Genomic DNA, 15,342 nt, shown 5'->3' with positions numbered 1-15,342 from the left:
AAGCAGGTATGGGTTGCAAAAGGGGATCAGGACAGGTATGCAGCTAATGATACTTTCGTTCGCGAGACAAGACGCAAAACAGCGTCCGTGTTTGACCGTATCTCAGAACACTATGATGAAGCGGCGGACCCAGCGAGACGGGGCCGCCGAGAGCAATGAATATCCTAGCCTGGAACTGTCGAGGACTGGGGTTGGACTCGACAGTAGGCAAACTCAGAGACCTGATTAGGTCATACAACCCAGCGGTGGTGTTTTTGTGTGAGACAAAGAAGAGAGCGCGGGCAATGGAGAAGATCAAGTGGAGTCTTGGTTGCAGAGATGGGGTTGCGGTTGATTGTTGTGGTAAAAGTGGGGGCATAACTCTTTGGTGGCGTGACAATGTTCAAGTTGCTGTTAGACCCTGGTGTTAGTATTTTATTGATGCAACTGTTGTTTTTGACGGCAAGGCGTTCAGAATCACTGGATTCTACGGCGAGCCGCACACGGAGCTAAGAGAGAAATCTTGGGAGGCCCTTCAGTATCTGAGAAGACAAGATGACCAACCATGGATCTGTCTTGGGGATTTCAATGAAGCGCTTCTCCTGACTGAACAACAAGGGGGTAATTTGCGAAGCTTTACACAAATGGACAAGTTCAGGGACTGCCTGGCTGATTGTGGTCTAGCTGACCTAGGCTTCTTTGGGTATCCTTATACTTAGGACAACAAAAGGGATGGCTCGGCTAACATCCAGGTTCACTTGGACAGGGCAATGTGCAATGATGGCTTCCTTCAAATGTTTCCTGACACGAGAATTGAACATATAATTACAGAAGAGTCGGACCACAATGCAATTGTTGCTAGAGCTCAGGAGACGGCTCTTGATGCTAATTTGGGTACCCCAAGGAGGTTTATGTATGAAGAGATGTGGGCTAGACATGAGAGCTATGAAGCGATGGTCACCCCTGCAAGGAATAATGCGGCCTCTGGGGAGCAGGGAGCGATGAGGATGGGTGAAAAGCTGCAAGTGATGACTACTGAAATTCAACACTGGGGCCGGACGGTCTTTGGGTCGGTCCGGCGTCAAATAAAAAAGTTGAAGCTAGATCTTGAAGATGTTAAACAAAGGGCTCTTGTCTCTGGTACCTCACTAGAGGTGCGGGATTTGGAGGGTCAGCTCCAAGAACTGTACGAGCATGAGGAGATTATGTACAAGCAACGCTCTCGTGTAGGGTGGCTGCATGAAGGGGATCAAAATACAAGGTATTTTCAGAACCAAGCTACGCATCGGAAGAGGAAGAACACTGTCCGTGCTCTTAAACGGACGGATGGCAGCAGGTGTACTACTGATGTGGAGATGAGGGCTATGGCTGTGGCCTTCTATGCCAACCTGTCCAGCTCAGAGGGCTCATCGGGAGCTGACGCGGTTCTAGGGCTGATGGAGGAAGTGGTTACTACTGAGATGAACACTAAGCTGACTGCGCCAATAACTGATGAGGAGATTGAGTGTGCTCTTTTCCAGATGGGAGCTACCAAAGCCCCGGGGCCAGACGGCTTGCCCGCTATGTTCTATCAGAGACACTGGTCTTTGCAGAAAGGAGATGTTTGTGCTGCTGTTCGTGACTTCCTTGCAGGTGGTGTAACCCCGGAGACCTTTAATGATACTGTCATTGTCATGATCCCCAAGGTGAGTTCTCCGGAGTTGTTAACCCAGTTTCGTCCTATTAGCCTATGTAACGTGCTTTATAAGATTGCAGCGAAGGTGTTGGCAAATCGGCTTAAGGGTATTTTACCAGTCATGATTTCTGAGGAGCAAAGCATGTTTGTCCCGGGGAGGCTTATCACGGACAATGTCTTAGTGGCGTATGAATGTGTACATGCAATCAGAGACCGGAAGAGGGAAAAATCTCTTTGTGCTGTAAAGTTAGACATGATGAAAGCGTATGATCATGTGGAGTGGACCTTCTTGGAACAAGTTATGCAGAAGTTTGGTTTTGACCAGGTTTGGGTTGACATGATCATGAGGTGTGTTCGTACCGCCAGATTTTCTGTTAAGCTCAATGGGGGTCTCTCTGATCTATTTTTGCCATCAAGAGGGCTTAGGCAGGGGGACCCTTTGTCTCCCTACCTCTTTCTTTTCTGTGTTGAAGGTTTTTCTGTACTCTTGAAGAAAGCTCAACAGGAAAGGAGGATTAGAGGAGTGTCATTTGGGAGCACTGCCCCCCATGTGACTCACCTATTATTTGCGGATGACAACATTGTTTTCTTGGAGGGATCACATGATAATTTGGAGACTCTTAGAGATATCCTTTAGTGCTATGAGTAAGCTTCTGGGCAACGGGTCAACTTACAAAAGTCATCTATCTTCTTTGGTAAAGGATGTGCTGAGAATAAAAAGGCCATGTTAAAGGGGATCATTGGTATTACATCTGAAGCACTCAGTGAGAAGTATTTGGGCCTACCAACTGTGGTGGGAAGATCAAAAGATGGTACTTTCAAGCCTGTGAGGGAGAGTGCTCGGGCAAGATCTTGGGATGGAAAGGACAAGGGCTCTCGAAAGCGGCCAAAGAAGTTCTTGCGAAGTCTGGGCTGCAAGCTACACCAACTTTCACCATGAGTTGTTTTCAACTCTCAAAGAAAATGTGTCGGAACCTGACTACGATCTCTTCTAACTTCTGGTGGGGGTCAACTCATGGTGAGAACAAAGTTCATTGGGTAGCATGGGATAAGATGTGTCTTCCAAAATGAGATGGTGGCATGGGCTTCAGGAATTTTGAGGCTTTCAACCAAGCTTTGTTAGCTAAGAAAGCATGGAGGCTTCTGCAAGAGCTTGACTCGCTCGTCACCAGGCTTCTACGAGCATGATACTATAAGGATTCCTCCATCATGCAGGCTACGTGCCCCTCAAATGGATCATACACCTTTCGGAGTATCCTTTTTTGTCGTGACTTGTTGAAAGAGGGGCTGGTTTGGCGTGTTGGAGATGGGGCTGATATCTTAATTCACCACGATAACTGGATTCCTCGAAAGGGTTCCATGCGGCCACTAGGACAAATATTCATGCATGGAATCACTAGGGTGGCGGACCTGCTCTCGGAAGGTGGTGATGGCTGGGATCATGCAACTGTTGATGCAATGTTTTCTGCTGATGATGTTGAGGATATTAAGCAAATTTCGGTGGCTGGCATGGGGCTCGTGATCTCCTAGCTTGGAACTTTACAAAATCCGGGGAGTTCACCGTTTGTTTTGCCTACCATCTTGCTATGAATATACGGCGTGCGAGAGCTGGCCGACCAGGAGGTTCGTCGTCGGTACACACTCACAGGAATTGGCTGGCTTTGTGGAATACCCGTGTCTCATATAAAGTTAAAATTCATGTATGGAGACTCCTGTCTAATGGGCTGGCCACTTGGTCAGAGTTGCATCGCCGGCGCATTAAGCCGGGCGTTTTCTACACGGCGTGTGGGAGGGAAGAGGCACTGGTCCACCGCTTCCGGGGCTGTCCACACTCGAAGGTTTTCTGGCAAGAACTAGCTAAGAAAAGGAGCATTCATGCTTTGGTCCCGCATGAAGAGATTGAATCAAACCATGCACTGGGACGGTGGCTTCGGTCCTGGATAGGTGAGGCGCAGGAGGAGCAGAAAGAGATGTTTTTTCAGGGAGCTTATGATCTGTGGCTGGCTAGCAATGCTACGAGGGATGGCGTCCAGATCCAAGATGCAATTGAGGTTGCTGCGTCGGTCTCCCGCTTCATGGACGAGTGGAGTAATGCGGTGCCAAAGAAGCTTCGGTCCTCATCAGCGCCTCCTGTGGATAGTGGTGTCCGCCGGAGCAAGGATGGACCAAGGCGAATGTGGATGGAGCGGTGGGCAGGAGCTCGGGTGATGGAGGTGGCGGGGTTGTCTTTCGCGACCACGCAGGAGCCTTTCATGGTGCCCTCGCTCATCTCTTTCCTCAAGTGACAAAACCTGAAGTGGCAGAGCTTATGGCATGTGGAAAAGCCTTGCAGGTTGGGCGGGAACTTCACTTTCAGAGGCTACATGTGGAGATGGATAGCAAAGAGGTCGTGTGCATGATCAACGACGCGAAGAGAAACCTTTCGATGGTGGGCACTATTGTGGAGGACATTAAGTCACTAATGTGTTGCTGGCAGGATTGCAAGGTTACTTGGAGAAGAAGATCAGCAAATAAGGCTGCTCACACCCTAGCTAGACTAGCTGTAGGTGATGGAGTGTGTATGGTTTGGCAGTCGTCACCTCCGGATTGTATTCTAAGTGTAATCATGGACGAAGTCTCAGACTTTGCTTAAATAAAGTAGATGCTTACCCTAAAAAATCTTGTTTTTTTTCTTTGCACATGTTGAAATATTTATGTTTCCTCCCAAAAAGTTTAGGGATAAAATTTAGGTCTAAAAGTTTTTGTATTTTCCCCACATTTGGAAAAATAAAATTGGCGCTTGGGGACAAATGCTCCCTAGAGCCGAACTGATTTTTTGTAACTTGAGTGCATAATTTTAGAGTTGGGGGTACAACTACCCTTGACAAAATATGACCCCCCTATAAGTCCATGGATAGGACCCAATCACCCCTCATTTGTCCACCATTGCAACCACACTTTCATTTTAAAACCCCCATTTTCGTACTACTCCATGCAATGCCCGTTATATCTAGGTAATCGTAATGCATGAAGCAAACTACTCTAATCCTACTCATCGTCGGAGATATCAAATACCCCATTACCGAGGCCACTAGCGATGCTCCGGGGCCTCCTCCTCATCGTCCTCGTCCGTGAAGAGAAGCTTCCGCTCCACATCAGCGAGGTAGGTAAGGCGGCGGTTCTCCACCATCTTCTGCTCATACTGGACCGAGTCTAGGTTCTCGGCTATGAGTTTGCAATCGGCGACCAACGTCACGTACGAGGCATTCCCCGCTTGCTCGACCACCCCATCACACCTCCGCCCAAAATCGTCGGGCTCAACCTCCATGCCGCCTCATCCTTGTCTTCCGGCACCTCGACCTCTCACTGCGCCTGTGCCTCGTCCTTCTCTGCACGCTAATCAACATGTTTGCCTTCGTCTTGTGGTGTGCCTCAGTGGCATGACATTCCTCGACGGCACACATCTCCCACACGATCTCCGCCCGGCCCTAGGACGTTAGCATTTTGTAGCAGGATTATCTTCTCTCTGACCATGGCAGTCAGGGAGGCCCGAGCAGAAGGGGAAAGAGACTGGTGATTCGGTGGCGGCGCAGGCGCGAAGAAAAGGAGGGAAATGTGGACGACCAGGGTTTGCCCTCGCCGTTTGGTTAAATAAATAGTTGGGTTCTTGCCAGAGTGGCACCATGAATGCAGTCACCAAACCAGTGACCTCCTCCGACGGATCAAAGCTTTTTCGTGCGGGTCTCACATGTTGATCCGACGTGATGGACGTGTTCGAGAGTCCCTCTATCCACCCCACATATGGACCGGATATGAATGGTAATGTACATCCCAAACAAGGCGATCAAGGAGGCGACTAGGGATCCCTTGCGCGGCGCCGGTGACGCCGCCGGTTCCCTCTCTCTCCGTCGGCCGCTCCGGCGGCGGGAGGGAGTGGAAACCTCAGGTCTGTTCACTAGGTGGGTGTGTGGTAGGGTTAGGGTTGAGAGAGACGCTGCCGAGGCCGTTGCGGTGGTGTCGCGTCAAAATAAGTTTCTCCGGGCTCCGCTCGCGGTCAGGCGAGGCTTTTGCCTTCGTCCAGGAGCCAACGGTGTTGGGGATCCCCGGATCTCGTCGAGGTCGCGAGCTATGGTGGTTGGAGGTCCATCGGCACTGGCCTTTTGGATCCTCAGATGAGCGATGGAGGCAGGGAGACGAAGACCCTTCTTCTTCCTTGTTGGTATGATTTGCTGTTGCTGTTCTTCTCCTTCCTCTGCGCTGATGTTGGTGGGAGATCCTGCTTTGTCCGGGCGGATGACCCGGCCGCGGTGCTGGACCGGTCGGATGACTCGAGTTCTCTTTCTTCCGGAAGGGACACTTTTCGCGGTACTCAAAGCCAAAGATGGCGACGACTGTTGCAGGTGTGTTGGATTGATGTACATGCCCTCTCAGTGCTGGTGTCAAGAAAGGAGGAAGCAGCGTGGCGGCAATTGTACCGTTGTCGAAGATGATGACCTGTTTGCGACTGGTTGCAGATCTTTCTGCTGCAGGGGTCTTCTCTCAAGATTCAGGGACGATAACACAGGGCTCCGGAGATCTTCTTGTGTTATGGTTGTCTTAGGGTATTCTAGGTGTTCATGGTCCTTCATGTTTGCGTTTCAGTGTGCTTGTAAGGGTCAACTACTTTGTACTGATTCGTGATATGAATGAAAAATTCTAAAAAAAAACATATGAGGCTTGGTTTGCGGGTCTTGGTTAGGCGAAAAAATACCATAGGTGAATATATCTAGAGAATATGATTGGATGGCCGGCTGGACCGGACTCGTGGGCGGGAGCTGCGGAACACCTGCAACTGTTGTTTTCCGATAATCCACGATTGAATACAGGTTGTTCACCGTTCACCCAGTCAACAGAAGCTGACCCCCCCTGTCCCGCTTGACAGTGTCCTTCTCGTGCGGACTTCTCGTGCTCGCCAGCTGTGGAAAATATCGCGATGGGTCAACAGAGGTCGTGTGCAGGAGACACGACCCAGGCGTGGACCTGGTGTTGATGCACCGCGGAATCACGCGCCGCCCCCGTGCTCTCCTCGGGGCCGGTCCATGCGCCGTGCCGCTGCCTCCGGACTTGTCGTGTCTTCAAAAGGGAAACTCAACCCCCCACTACTGGTACGGAGGGCGGGCGCGAGCCTTGCAGTGCAAGAAGGGAAGGCAGCGCCGCCCGCCGCCGTCTCTCTCTCGAGGAGGAGGGGGAGACCTCCCCGCCGCCTCCGTCATGCAGGGCGTCGAGCAGGAGGACGCGCCGCGGCGGCGGCGGCCGCCGGTCGCCACGGAGGCTCTCCGCGACAGGATCGTCGAGAAGGTCAAGGAGAACCGCGTCACCCTGATCGTTGGGGACACCGGATGCGGTAACAATCGAGTCGCTTTTCCTTCGACATACGTTCCTTCCTGCCTCGATCGCTCGCATTTGGGTGATTCGATTTTTTTGGTGGCATTTGGGGTTTGGGGGAGGTTTATCCCTTTTTTTAACCGAAAACCACGGATTTTTGGCCTGGATTTCCGCAAATTCCCTTGTTTGCTTCCTGCCGCTCTGTTTGTTCATCTGCTTTTTCCGGCCTTTTTTTTTGCATCTACTGTTTAATGGGGTTTTGGGTCTATTGTGGGTGGCGGCATTGGGGGTTTGTTGGAGCAGGGGTTTCTGCCAGATTGGGAACTGCGTGTTTCAACTCTGATTGGATGGCGGCATTGGGGATCTCTGCCTTGCTTTCTCTCTTTTTAGGGGAAAGGGCAAGAGATGGACGACGGAGGAAGGGTTTTTGGGAGAGTGGTGGTTCTTGAATTTTTCTCCCGAACTTTTCTTCCTTTTACTTATTTTGATTTCTTCTGAGTTCTGACGCGAGTGTGGATCTGCCTTCTAATAACCAACCTTCTGGATTTGGGGTTTTACTAAAAAAAGGCTCGCAATTTAGATCTGTTATATTCATCGCTACCTTTTCGGAGACTCTTCTTTTCTGAATTTCCTTGCATTTTTATGTAACAGCTTTTGTTTGGTTTTAGGCTTTTCTGAATGCACGCATGCTCATCCGACATACAATGGAGGAATGATGTAGAAATCATACTTCTGTATGATTGGACTATGTTACTCGCATACATTATCCTGCTTTAGGATGTTAACTTTATTTTTAGTCACACTAATGGATTTAACCCGTTAAATTGCTGTAGGAAAGAGCTCCATGGTTCCCCAGTTCCTCCTAGAAGGAAATTTGGAACCAATTATGTGCACACAGCCAAGGAGGTTTGCTGTAGTAGCTATTGCTCAAATGGTGGCTGAATCTCGCAACTGTCAGGTTGGAGAAGAGGTTGGATATCATATTGGTCACTCCAATGTGTCAAATCTCAATTCAAAAAGGTAATTTCTCACTGAATTCGCGAGCCAATGGCTCCTTAGTCCCTGATATTAGGCAGATGAATGAATCGTTATATTCATTTTCTTCTTCATTCTGCATTCTCCATGGGCATTACTGCGCAGGATATCCACATTGAGTGTATTTTCAGTGCTTGCCTACTTAACTCCTTCCAGTATATGTAGCATTATATTTAATTGATGTATCTTGCACACCTGAACCTCATGATTTTCTCACCAGTTCGTTGATTTTGTGATATATCATTTGTGCTATATCAGGTCAAAAATTGTTTTCAAAACAGCTGGTGTTGTACTGGAGCAAATGCGTGATAAGGGCCTTGCTGCATTGAAATATAAGGTTATTATTCTTGATGAAATACATGAAAGGTCTGTCGAATCTGATCTTGTACTTGCTTGTGTTAAGCAGTTCATGATGAAAAAAAATGACTTAAGGTAAGAACTCTGATAACATGCATTGGCACATTTCATTTCTGTCCACCTTACAAAATTATCTTACTTCCTTCTTATTGCTAAGATATGTCATGTCACTCTTGACATAGGTTGGTTTTAATGTCTGCTACTGCTGATATCACAAGATACAAGGAATACTTTAGAGATCTTGGAAGGGGTGAAAGGGTTGAAGTGATTGCCATTCCAACCAGTCCTCGTACGCGCATTTTTCAGAGAGAAGTCCTATACCTTGAGCAGGTATGTATTGTAGCTGACTTCAGCGTTTAACTGGGCTCTCAATGTTTGGCTTACTAATATACCATGAAATGTCGATATTATCTTACCTAAATTTCTTCTGGAAGTTTAATAATGTACCTTCTAGTATCTACAGTGCCTTGTTACTGAAGATGCTGCAGTTTGTTTCCTATTTGCTCTTGTCTTATACTCCCCTTCTAGTATCTAGAACTAGATACATCCCCTTTTATTCATTTTGATGACAAGTATTTCCGGACGGAGGGGGTATTTAGGAATGGAGGGAGTATATGTATGTACATTGGATTTTACAAAAGGAGTATTATTTAACGAATGTAGCATTGCATCATTCTCATTAATGAATTATGTTACAATTGTGAGTTATTTAATTAGATTGGGTTCATTTAACTATTATTAGAATTTGGGTTAAATCCTTACCCCCTCCCCTCCATTGAAGACCCCCTGTCTGACATGCAGGCCACCTTGTGTCTGACATGTTAATCTATGCCCTAGTGGCTTAAGGGTTTGATCTCTTTGTAAGGGTGTAAGAGCTTTCGCCTTGAAATTGTCACCTTCCATTGTCTAGTTTGTGATTTGCCTTATTTGATACGATCAGTACTTTACATGGATCTCTTCTAGTCTGTTATTTACTGTTGTCACCTGATGCAATGTCAGATTGCTGATATTCTCAAGATGAATTCTGAATCACTTTCAACAAAGTACTGCTCTGGGGAGGATGCTGACGCTGATGCTGGTCTAAACTCGGATGTGTATCAACTTATCCACGAGTTACTGTTGCACATACACCGAAGTGATCCAGACCTTGAAAATAGCATTTTGGTTTTCCTTCCTACATACTATGCATTGGAGCAGCAGTGGATCCGTCTGTCATCTGTTAGATCAGTTTCCAAGGTGCACATTCTTCATCGCAGCATTGACACTGATGAAGCACTTCAAACTATGAAGGTCTCAAAGTCTTGCCGAAAGGTATTCGTTGTTTTATTGCAATTACCTTGGTTCAGTTAAACATTTTTTACCTGTTAAGATAATCTCGCAAGTTATGTGGTGCCAGTAGTGGGACATGGTGACAAAATTGAAATATTATGCAGATGTTGTACTTGTGGAGTTGTTTCCTATATATATCACTATCATTATTTGCTTATTCTTAATTTTATTCATCTTGTAACATGATGACTTTGATTGGCTGTGTCCGTTCACAGTATATGTGGCCCACCGAAGTGCCCCCTGCCAGAAAAAGTTCTGTGTTTCCACGTCTGAAAACAAATGAGTTCAGCTTATTTTTCTCTCCACCACTCCCCTTGCACGTTTTAGTGACCAGGGCACAATTCCAACTTATCGGTATAGCTGTAGGCCTGGGATTTGATCCTTGGCCCTAGTAACCATAAATGTTGCAATTAAACAATAATGTGTAGGTAAAACTTAGCATGGATGTATGCATGCTTACATGATTGGAACAATTTCATCTTGTCAACCGATTTCTCTGAGTCGTTTGTACTTCACATTGCAGGTTATACTGGCGACAAACATTGCCGAATCATCTGTCACTATTCCTGGAGTGGCTTATGTTATTGATTCCTGTAGATCATTGCAAGTCTATTGGGATCCAATCAGGAAAACAGACTCAGCTGGGCTTGTATGGGCTTCCAAGTCTCAGGTTAATCTCACAAATATACTGGTGTTATCCATTTTAAAAACTTATTTTAACCCTGACGCTTACAACTACTTTAACCTCTTCTAGGCTGAGCAGCGGAAAGGCAGAACAGGCCGAACCTGTGATGGTCAAATTTATCGCTTGGTAACTGGACCATTTTACAACAGTTTAGATGATCATGAACATCCTGCCATTTTAAGGTTATCGTTAAGAGAGCAAGTGCTCATGGTTTGCTGTGCAGAGTCAAGAGCTATGAATGATCCTAATGGTATTTGTTTTACTGAAATTCAACTAATACTGGTTGATGTTTCTTCTCACATGACCAGTTTCTGTTATATAAATATTTATATATTTGGTTGTCCACATGTTAGTCACTGCACCATCTGTCCTTAAGTGCCTATTTTTTTACACTTTGCACAGCCTTAAGTTTGACCATTTAATTCCATAACACTATTCTGTCAACTTATAGAAAAATCACCAAATTCTTCTATGTATATTAGCGATCCAAGGTTTAAAAGTTCTGACTACATGCATTTGAAAACAAACTTTATCTGGGTATATGTGGGTGGGGTGGGGGGGGGGGGGGTATATACTGCATTTCTTGTTATTTGGCTTAGATTAAGCATTAAGGTAATATTCTCACTAACAGTTCACTTTTTCCAGTCGTGCTGCAAAAAGTTCTCGACCCTCCAAATTTGGATGTTATTCAAGATGCACTAGACTCACTTGTTCAAATCCATGCATTGGTTAAGCCAACTTCTCCTAGAGGGCGTTATGAGCCCACTTTTTATGGCTGTTTGCTCAATAGCTTGCCATTATCGTTTGATGCTTCTGTTCTTGCCCTGAAATTTGCGGAGATTGGCTTTCTCCATGAAGGAATTCTAATAGGCATTATGTTGGACATCCAACCACTTCCTATCCTGCAACCTTTTGGCTATCAAGCATTGGTATGTTTCAGTTGCCTCTTGCAAAATGCTTAGATCCCTGTGTTGTATTTTAGTTATATATTATATTATATATGTATCCAACTGCCTGTTTTCCAGTGTAAGATGTTTAGAGACAATTACTTCGACGAGGATAGCAACCTGAAAATTGGCAAGAAGGAAGCTACATTAATTGGAAACCTTTGTGCATTCCAATTTTGGCAGCGAATGTTTAAGGTACGCCTTCACTTTTTCTAGTAATCACTGTGCATATTTTCAGGACCTGTTGCATCTGATAGTTGGTTATTAGTAGTAAGTTTCAAAACCCACATTATGTTAAACATTTACTGTTTTGTTTTGAGAATTGTGCAATTGTCTTGCCCATGAACTAAAACTCTTCCATAGCTTGCTTCGATGTGCAAATGCTGTTTGCACGTTCTTAAAAAAGTACTACATTTACTAATGCATTGCTCATTTCTCTTTCCAAGATTCCATCAACAGCGACACAGTTTACTCTCTCAGGCCCATTCCCAGTGAATGACTGTTGCTAGAAAGCTACGGTCTTGGCCTTCATGAGAATGATTATTGATGAATCAAAATGCACTTATCATGGTCTTCTGTTTGAAACATTAGTTACTTTATCACTACATTTTCATATGTTTCAGGACAAGTATCGTCAAGAGTATCTGAAAATGGTGGCGGACGCACAAGAGCCAACAGCATATCATGCCTTTATCTCTAAACAGGAAGAAGTGTGGTGTGCATTTCATAACCTCTTGCCAGCAGCACTTAACAATATCTCTGAAATTTGTAAGTTCTTCCTACTTGTGATAAAAAAAAGATAAAATGAATGTTGTGCTCATCTATGAGTTACTCTCACTATATGCATAATTTGATCACACATTGTTCATGTTTGTAGTGTTTGTTGGGCACATTTTTCACACTTATTATGTACCGATGTTTGGATAAAATTCCTATTCTATTCTTGTTCATGAATCTAATTGATAGATCAGATGTTGTTTTTCACAATCCATTCAGTATCACCGGGATGGAAAAGTCATCTTGTTGAATTTACAAAAGTCAAAATTTTATGTCATCGCGATTACATCCTGATAAAATAAAACGAATAATCCGATTATGGAAGCCAATACTATTGCATTTATTGCTACTGCACAATTCACTGTAGTTTGATCGCACATTGTTCATGTTTGTAGTGTGTGCCCTGGGCACATTTTTCACACTTATTATGTATCATTATAAATGAGATGTTTGGATAAAATTCCTATTATATTCTTGTTGATGAATCGAATTAATAGATCGGATGAAGTTATTCACAATGTCGATCCTATTCAGTATCACCGCAATGGAAAAGTCATCTTGTTAATTTACAGAAATCAAAATTTTATATCATCGTGATTACATCCTGACAAAATAAAATGAATAATTCGATTATGGAAGCCAATACTATTGCATTTATTGCTACTGCACTATTCACTGTATTTTACTGCTTTATTACTTTGAATATATGTAAAGATTCTCAGCCAGATGATGAATTCAAATCAAACCTGAATTATTACTTCTTTTAAATCATTGAACAAATGAACTATGTACGTAAAATATAGAAATGGTAGCCTAGTGGGTTATGCAGAAGTTCCTTCCAAAAAAAAAATCTGTATGATGAACTTGTACCAAAATTGCGCACTGCAAATACTTTCCAATAAATAATGTAAGCAATACTGATATTGGTTAACTCTTTCTTTTCAACAGACGATGATGTTATGTGCACACTGCACCGTTTTAGGCCTAGTTTTCTTGTGGAAATCGATCCTCCTAAGTACCTTCTGCCTTCTGAATTCCACCATGTGTGTCTTCACCATAAAGTACTAGAGCCAGAGGATATGAATTCACTCTCCCTGGAATCTGAGAGTTCCCACTTGGGTTCACAGAGGAAGTGTGCTGCAACCCCTTATGTTTCTGCAACTGATTTTGGGGTCACTCTCACTGTTGTCGTACTGAAGGCGCTTATTAAGGAGGTGTGTTGTAACTTCATGCTTCGTCAAAATTTCCTTATTCAATAGAAAAATTAGTATAAATATTTATTCACCATGTTGCAAACATAATGATTCTTGGTTGGCTTCCAGATGAAGACACAACTTGCAGAGGACAATGTAGTTTCTTGTAGGGAACGAGTTAGTGGTTATGCTCAACAAACCGTTGAAAGTGAGATGTGTGTGTTCTTTATACGTGGATCCTGTACTCGAGGCAACACATGCCCTTTTTCTCATTCCTCTCGTGCCCCCAAACCAGTATGCAAGTTCTTCCTTACATTACAGGTACCATATTTTCAGCAGTTTGTTTTTCCCATTTTCTTTTGGTCATGTCACTAACGTTCCAGCTTATAATTGGTAGGGTTATGTTATTAGTATTGCAGTGTGTGTGTGTGTGTGTGTGTGTGTGTGTTTGTGTGTGTGTCTGTCTAGCGAGTTTAATGTTTTGACATACTATTACTGTATGAAGTAATTCAAGGAAACTCATTGGTGAGACTATGAACAAAATAGTGATTTAACTGGTAAATGAATTTTTTAGAACACAGTAAATGCCATTAACAACAGTTCGATAGTATGCCAGCTTGAAGCTCATTAAAAAATTATTTATTGAGCTTGCCTGTGTTTATTTAACTGCACGTCTATTTTAAAAATTATCTATTGAGCTGCCCGAGTTTAATGTTTTGACTACTAGTACTATTATTCATTGAGCTGTAATCTTTTTATCTGATGTGCTATTCCTTATGATCAGGGTTGTAGAAATGGTAGCTCTTGTTCATTTTCACATGATTGTGGCTCCTCGAACATGAAAACTTCATCTATTACATCTGGAATATGCTCTCAAGAAGACATGCCTACCGCAGTATGTTGTGCGAAGTTGCTGCCTGCAGGTGGAGATGGGCATGTTCTTATCATGAATGACAAAAATCTGCAGTTCTCCTATAAAATTTGCCACTATTATGACCCCACTAAGATAGTTACATGTACACCTGGTCTGCATTCAGTGGAATCTGATTCAGTGACAAACGGCATCATGATACTCCAGAATGTGGCTGATCCTTGTCGTCTGATTCTTGGTGGTGAACGTAAACTACCCGTTCCTTGGGCAAAGTTACAGCGGGTTTTCTGGTTTGCTGATTTTGATTCTGATGAATCAATGAATGAGAGAGTTCTCCTGCAGAAATTCTTTGAGCATATTGCCATCAAGACCTTGTCAGAGACATTGCCCAATTTGCAGGTTGTCTTGATCATGAACAACACAAAATTTGTTCACTTACAGGTATGCCAATTTCTTAGAAGCAAAATATACAGCTAAAAACTACTGTTGTGCCTGATTAATGATAGATATTTTCTTATTTGCTTGTACCTTTTGCCTGAATAACTTAATCCAGGTTATCTGAGTATGACCTTGCTGCCATTTTTACAGGCTGAAAGATTGGCGAGGGAATGCTTCTATTTTCTGCGTGAATCATTTATGTTCGATGAAGGGACTCTGGGATGGTTTTCGGACGCCCCAAGTTATCCAAATGGGATGCAAGTATCAGCACCAGTCGCTTACGTTTTCAACATGCATCCTCCTACTGGCATTCAGTTTGGTGACTATCAAACAGAGCTACGCAAAGCCTTACGGAGAGCCTAGTTAGGCCAGTAGAGGTTTCTCAGATGTGAATAGCTAGGTCGAATCATTTTACGAGCTGTAATTTTTTTGCTATGGTCAGATCAGACTACGAGTGCCATCTCAAGTGAACCCACGCTCGCTAGGAATTCTTATTGGTGGAGACAGAGTAGGCCCTGCTGCAGTGACTAATGTTGGTTTCAGCTAACTGCTTTAACTTTATTCTCGTTAGGTTGAGAACTGAAGTGTTGATGGGTAAACCTTGATATCCCTTTTTTGGGGTAAACCTTGATATCTTGAGAAGGTCAGATGTTGGTTTGGAATTGTTTTTCGCCTTTTGAAATTTGAAAGTATCCTCTGGGTACAATGTTTTG

General features: G+C 44.2%; 1 protein-coding gene across 1 annotated transcript; it reads left to right on the top strand.

Moving 5' to 3' along the window:
- Window positions 1-6,646: 6,646 nt before the first annotated feature.
- LOC123060982 (zinc finger CCCH domain-containing protein 4) lies at window positions 6,647-15,291 on the top strand. The gene is made up of 14 exons (XM_044483859.1): window positions 6,647-7,016; window positions 7,831-8,017; window positions 8,291-8,464; window positions 8,572-8,719; window positions 9,389-9,700; window positions 10,242-10,388; window positions 10,473-10,653; window positions 11,049-11,332; window positions 11,429-11,545; window positions 11,974-12,118; window positions 13,076-13,341; window positions 13,450-13,641; window positions 14,105-14,632; window positions 14,780-15,291. Exons 1-14 carry the CDS (start codon window positions 6,662-6,664, stop codon window positions 14,990-14,992), a joined length of 3,249 nt encoding a protein of 1,082 aa, XP_044339794.1. The 5' UTR covers window positions 6,647-6,661; the 3' UTR covers window positions 14,993-15,291.
- Window positions 15,292-15,342: the final 51 nt, after the last annotated feature.

Source organism: Triticum aestivum, chromosome 3A, assembly GCF_018294505.1.
Source record: "Triticum aestivum cultivar Chinese Spring chromosome 3A, IWGSC CS RefSeq v2.1, whole genome shotgun sequence".
NCBI lineage: Eukaryota > Viridiplantae > Streptophyta > Magnoliopsida > Poales > Poaceae > Triticum > Triticum aestivum.
The sequence above is the reverse complement of the archived record's forward strand: the minus strand, read 5'-3'. Positions and strand labels throughout refer to the sequence as shown.

Bases quoted from the DNA above. Each gene is read 5' to 3' on its own strand.
- LOC123060982 (XM_044483859.1), top strand. From the start codon at position 6,662: ATGCACCGCGGAATCACGCGCCGCCCCCGTGCTCTCCTCGGGGCCGGT. The intron at 10,389-10,472 runs GTTAATCTCACA...AACCTCTTCTAG, and splicing joins TATGGGCTTCCAAGTCTCAG to GCTGAGCAGCGGAAAGGCAG. The intron at 11,546-11,973 runs GTACGCCTTCAC...CATATGTTTCAG, and splicing joins TTTGGCAGCGAATGTTTAAG to GACAAGTATCGTCAAGAGTA.